Source organism: Hordeum vulgare, chromosome 2H (genome assembly GCF_904849725.1).
Source record: "Hordeum vulgare subsp. vulgare chromosome 2H, MorexV3_pseudomolecules_assembly, whole genome shotgun sequence".
In the NCBI taxonomy this organism is placed as follows: Eukaryota; Viridiplantae; Streptophyta; class Magnoliopsida; order Poales; family Poaceae; genus Hordeum; species Hordeum vulgare.
The window spans coordinates 161503481-161509702 of NC_058519.1; the positions used below are offsets into that span (position 1 = coordinate 161503481).

Consider the following 6222-nt stretch of genomic DNA (forward strand, 5'->3'; position numbering starts at 1 on the left):
GGGGCAGTGGTTGGGCATTAAACAAGTGAGGACGAGGAGGAAGGTCGCCTCGCTCGCTCAAGTGGGATGGCAGCCGGCGAGCCGCTAGGTCCCCCCGTAACTGAAAACATTGGCTCCGCTGGGATCGGCGGACCTACGGACGGAGCACTCGAGTGGGTATAAATGGGCAGCCGGGCTCGTATCGTATCCTCCGCCATGATGGCGCGGAAAGATACTCGCAGCTCGCAGGCAGCCGCGCCGCGCCGCGCAGCAGGAAACGAACCCCGCGGCGCCCGTGCGCGCACGCCGGCCAGCCGTCTGGCTGGCTCGCCGCTTTCCACACGCTTCTTTTCATTAAATAAAGATTAAAGAATCTTGTAGCGGACTCGCGCGGCCTCTCCAATTGGATGGAATACTAATTCTTTTCGATTTGGATCACGTCGCTGTTGAGAAAGGTCACGGGTAACAACAAGCCGTAATTACACGGCTCAAGTGAACAAATCTTTGTGATTAGGGAGGGAGAGATGGTTGATTGATATATACTACTACTAGTACTAGTGCATCTGTGATCCGTTCAATGCCCGCTCTGACCATCGCCGCCACGGCACACCGGTCGGCCATGCTCGCCGCTTGCTTGTTTATTCCTCGCAGCTCGCGTCCGGTCAGTAAACAAAGTTCTACTCCTGGCCATATTACCTGCCGCGGCTTAGTTAATCAGGAAAGGTGGTGGTATGTTACGTAGAGTACTAGGAGTAAAAAAACAAGAGAGCAGCTAGAGCTAGCCCTCAAGGTCGTCGTGGGCGTGTCGGGAGCCATCAACCAGGGGCCTCTTCCTCCGTGACCCTGCCGCCCCGGAGGACGGAGGTGGCTGTCTGTTCTGCCTCTCGGCGTGCGTGTGCGTGTGCGTGTGCGTGCGTGTGTCACTGCCGCAGCGCAATAAATAAGCAGCCCTCCGTTCCCGACCTCGCTCGTCTGCCTCCTCTCGCCTCGTCCATGGGATGACGGGGCCGCCTTGACTTTTCGTGCCCATGTTGAGTTTGAGTGCCGCATCTGCAACTCCCGGCTCCTCCTGAGACAAGCAAGCAACAAGAAAGAATCCTTCCTCCTGCACCCGGCGCCGGCGACCTCTTGCGGCGTGTTTCTTGCTGGCTGGCTGGCTGGCATTGGTAGCGGGCGATGGGGAACTGCGCGGCGAGAGGGGACACGGCGGTCACGGCGGCCGGCGCGGGCGGCGAGGACGGGAAGAGGCGGCGGGGGAGGTGGAAGGCGCCGCGGGAGGACCAGCTGGGGACGGTCCCCGGGCGGATCTTCTCCAACGACGGCCGCAGCCGCACAGCCTCCGTCTTCACGCAGCAGGGCCGCAAGGGGATCAACCAGGACGCCATGCTCATCTGGGATGTAAGCTACTAACCAACAGCCCGAGAATCACTCCCCCTCCATCTCTCCCCTCCCTCCTTCCCATTTCGAGGCGATTAGATTGATCCGGCCGATGTGGTCCAATGGACATGGTGGCAGGGGTTCGGCGGGGAGGAGGACGGCGTGCTGTGCGGGGTGTTCGACGGCCACGGGCCGCACGGCCACCTGGTGGCGCGCAGGGTGCGGGACTCGCTGCCGCTCAGGCTCATGTCCGCCGCGCGCGCCTCGCCCAAGACCGGGCTGGACATGCCGGCCACCGCCTGGAGGAAGGCCTTCACGCGCGCCTACAAGGCCATGGACAAGGACCTGCGCTCCCACCCCTCGCTCGACAGCTTCTGCAGCGGCAGCACCGCCGTCACCGTCCTCAAGCTCGTACGTCCGGACATTCACATTCACATACTCTTCTGCGTCCCGTCCGAGCAGAAATGTTCTGTTTCTGACCCCCTCTTTGTCCGTGCGCGTCGCGGTTTCTGCACGCAGGGCTCGGACCTTTACATGGCCAACATCGGGGACTCGCGCGCCGTCCTAGGCTCCAGAGACGCCGCCGCCGGCGGCATGGCGGCCGTGCAGCTCACCGTTGACCTCAAGCCCGACGTCCCCAGTACGCCACTACACAAATTCAATTTAGCCCGTGCGTCATTTCGTGCTGGTACTTTCTGTGTTAATACCAGATCACTGGTCTGCGATGTCAGGCGAGGCGGAGCGGATCAAGAAGTGCAGGGGCAGGGTGTTTGCGCTGCAGGACGAGCCGGAGGTGCCGAGGGTGTGGCTGCCGTTCGACGACGCGCCGGGCCTGGCCATGGCGCGGGCGTTCGGGGACTTCTGCCTCAAGGACTACGGCGTCATCTCGGTGCCGGAGTTCTTCCACTGGCCTCTCACGGACAAGGACCAGTTCGTCATCCTTGCATCCGACGGGGTAATTACACACCTCTCGCATTTCTCTGTCCTACTGTATATACAAGACATGGTTGGTGGTCATTCCTATGCGCCCGTGCAACGGCATAGATATCTGAGTCCGTTCCAGCAAAATCTTGCCTCTTTCCTCTTGTCGGAGCTACTTAAATTAGTTGCAGTGTAATGTCAATCTGTCACCCTTTTGCGTTCGCGACGCACTGATTAGTCTCACATGGCGGGCCTTCAACATTCAAGGCGTATGGTAGAAGCTCCAAGAACCTTAGGAATGATAGTATACACGGACGATCCACTCCTTTTGACTTCAAAATGCTCTAGCTTTCGGGGTTGGTTGCGTAAACTGTCATGGTGACAGGGGCGATGGTATTAGTTTCCGCCATCTGTACCGTTGTGACTTGCTGCATAAATAACGATTAGCCAGCGTAACACACTTCTTTGCTGCATCGTCACCCACCTCTTGCCATCGGCTGTACTTCAACTCTTATATCTTATCCAAGTTCAGCTTGGAAGACTAATTGGTTTAATCGCTGTGGCGACATCATGAGCAGTTAGAAAACTGGGTGTAGCGTAGTGGCTGCTCAATGCGTGAGGTAGAATTGTTATTCTTTTGATCCATCGCTTCTTTCCTTGTTAAGATCTGATCGATGCATCTGAATAAGACTACCCACAGTGGGAGTAACATAGGTAGTAACATCAATGCCATTTAAATAAAAAAATTATATGACAACTAATTATTGAGGAGAGAGACAAATTGAGTAACATAGCTACTCCTTTGAGTAACATCACACATACTATGAGTAACACCACACATATCATATGACAAGATGAGTCTATAAACTAATAAGTGAAAACATCTATGTTACCACCTTTATGTTATTACCCATTATGGAGGTAGTAACTTAGACTAGTAACATATGCATGTTACTAATCTATGTTACTTCCCATTATGGGTAGTCTAATGTCGATTTCCAGCGGACAAGTTCGTACTCATAATACTACTATTAAAATTCTTATGGTCCAAGGCTCCCTGCTTGATTTTTTAGTTGTAAACTTGACGATTGTCAATCACTTAAAGATGGATAATTGGCTCTACTCGTAAATATCGGGAAACTCCGTGTGCTTCATTTTTGTGGTGTTAGGGGGCTGGCTTTGCTTGCTCTCTGTTGATTCAACGAAATTGAGGTCCAGGTGTAAGCACATTTCTATAATTAACATTACATTTAACGGTGTACACATCAACTTTGAAAGCGTTGCTGTGGAATAAGTCGGGTTAGTCGTAGGTGTTTCTTCCATATCTTGTAATGGTTCATATATGATTGCTTCATTATGTACTCTGCTTAATACTCCTTCCATCTCATAATATAAGAACGTTTTTAACACTAGTAGTCTTAAAAACATTCTTATATTATGGAACGGAGGGAGTAATTAATAAGAACGCATGTGTGCATCACAATGATGCAGAAGCCAGAGGTTTCAATCTCCTTTTGGAAAAAGGGCACCTAGTAACTCACAGAGGCCACCTTCTAATGTGTCGTGACCCATCAAAATTTAGTGTGCACCATGGACTGCCACTTTGGTTGAGGGAGTAGTAGTAGGGGTACTTCATTGCATATCGCGTGGGGTTCTGTTGGACAACATTTACTCTGGTTGTGATTTTTCCTTGCTGTGTTCAGTGCATATGACGTTAGGCCTCTCCCAATGCTCCATCTTGTACAGGTGCTAAGGCTGACATGTAAGCGAAAAATCTGATGTGGCAGGCTAATTAAGAGGAGAGAGATGAGTGTGGTAACTGCAGGAAGAAACAATGCCAAACGCGTGAATCTAGGCAAAACACTTAAATGAAAGAAACCCACCAATGCATGAAAAACTTTAGTTGCTAAATCATTAAATGAAGGATGCTTAACAACAAGTTAAGCACGTATGCATTGGGGGCTTTAGTTGCTAAGTCCTTTAATGTGCTTAACTCCTTATCTTAACAGCGATGCATTGAAATTAGCCTTATGTTTATTTTTCTATGTCAATTATAGCGGTAATGTGCATGCTATCTGGAGACAGTGTGCATTTTGACGTTTGATAAACTTACTCCCTCCGTCCGAAAATACTTGTCCGAGAAATGGATGTATCTAGATGTATTTTAATTCTAGATACATCCATTTCTATCATTTTTGTGACAAGTAATTCCGGACGGAGGGAGTACATGATAGCAAACCTATGACTGCATCAATCAATGCAGAGGCCGGATATTATTCTCCTTTTTTAAGAGAAAAGAAAATCTTGATAGCAATCTCACCATGTTTTCTTAATCTTGAAGACGCCTTTTGCTGACCCTCCCCCCCCCCCCTCTCATTTTATGCACTGAGAAGGGATGTTAGTGTCAAATATAAACAATGTATGGTACCAAAAGCAAGATGTTGTCTTCTGTTCACCTTTGTAAGCGTTGCTTAATGATTGTAGTTTGCGTGGAAGAGTTGTCAATTCTACCGATGGAATGTTCACAAAAAATGATATTTTAACAAAGAGATGATCATGTCGATCATCAGTCATTGTCTTCCCAATTGTTATACACAGTTGCTCACTGCTCCTTGTGATATTTGGTCTACTTAATTATCAATGCCTTTTAGAGTTTTCCATTTGTGTCCTGTCATCTTCTCTTGCGCGGTGCATCTCCTTTGTTTCTTTGTAGTTGTACTTCAGGAAGATATACAAGCTGAACACATACTTGATTGGCTTTATATATATGTCTGACTAGATTGTACCGATGGGAATCATGCAGGTGTGGGATGTCCTGAGCAACCAAGAGGCTGTTGACATAGTGTCCTCGTCCCCAAGTCGTTCAAAGGCGGCAAGGACTCTTGTCGAGGCAGCTAATCGTGAATGGAAAACCAAGTACCCAACATCCCGGACCGACGATTGCGCGGTCGTTTGCTTATATTTGGATGGCAAAATGGACCACGAGCGTGATTCGACCGCGTCTATGGATAACATCAGCATCGAGGATGATTCGGTCGCAGATCCTAACGAAGTGCAGGAGCAACAGGAGCCCGCCTTAACGCGCAATTTTACGGTTAGGACAGTCCCGGGGAGCGCTCAAGAGAAAGCCTTGGCGGGCGCAGACGCCAAGATCTCCGGTGGAGCCGATGATCACAACTGGTCGGGCCTCGACGGAGTGACACGGGTGAACTCGCTCGTTCAGCTTCCCAGGTTCTCCGAGGAGAAGGCGGTCAGTTGACGACCTCCTCCCCCCATTTTTCCTTGTTTGTTGCTCTGCGTTTAGGTTAGTGGTCTGTTGTTTCAGGGAAAATTGTAGAAATGTAACAAGCTTCTGATTTGCTGTTGTGCTCCACTGCTTGGCAAGCCTTCCGTCACTGTGCTTGGAATTTGGTTTGTTGCCCTTTTTACCCCAACAAAACTGTATATCCTGAAATGACAGAGGCTCGCATCTTCGGGTGTCGCTCGATTATTTATGAAGACTGGGGGGCGCACCCGAGGATAAAACTTTTAACGAGCAATTTTGTTTCAAATGTGCAATTTTGCTGGGTTAAAAGGAGCAAGCGATGATCCTGAACACAGCGGGCGTGGAGCACGGCAGGCCCCAGGCATCTGGGATAATATTATTGCCGGGTGATCTGTAAATTCCCCTGCCGGCACTTGGCTTTGTAGCTTTTGTTGACAGAAAGCAATGCGCTGTGTCGGGCTTGCCAGTTTGCTAGCCGTTTATGCCTTTTTCTTTTTCGCTTTTCATAGACACGATGTTTCTTCCTCTCTGTTTTATTAAGGTTAACACCAATCGTGCGACCCCATTCAATCCGACCGCGTTTAGGGTAAACGGATAGAACAGACCGTCCAACGCGCGAAAGCAAATAGATTAATGTCCGTTTATGATCCAATCCTGGCTCAATTTTGAGCCACTTTTGC

General features: G+C 50.0%; 1 protein-coding gene across 1 annotated transcript; it reads left to right on the forward strand.

Moving 5' to 3' along the window:
- Positions 1 to 707: 707 nt before the first annotated feature.
- LOC123425667 (probable protein phosphatase 2C 64) lies at positions 708 to 5828 on the forward strand. Its single transcript, XM_045109369.1, has 5 exons — positions 708 to 1377; positions 1495 to 1767; positions 1876 to 1996; positions 2088 to 2311; positions 5081 to 5828. Exons 1-5 carry the CDS (start codon positions 1156 to 1158, stop codon positions 5534 to 5536), a joined length of 1296 nt encoding a protein of 431 aa, XP_044965304.1. The 5' UTR covers positions 708 to 1155; the 3' UTR covers positions 5537 to 5828.
- The last annotated feature ends 394 nt before the right edge of the window (positions 5829 to 6222 follow it).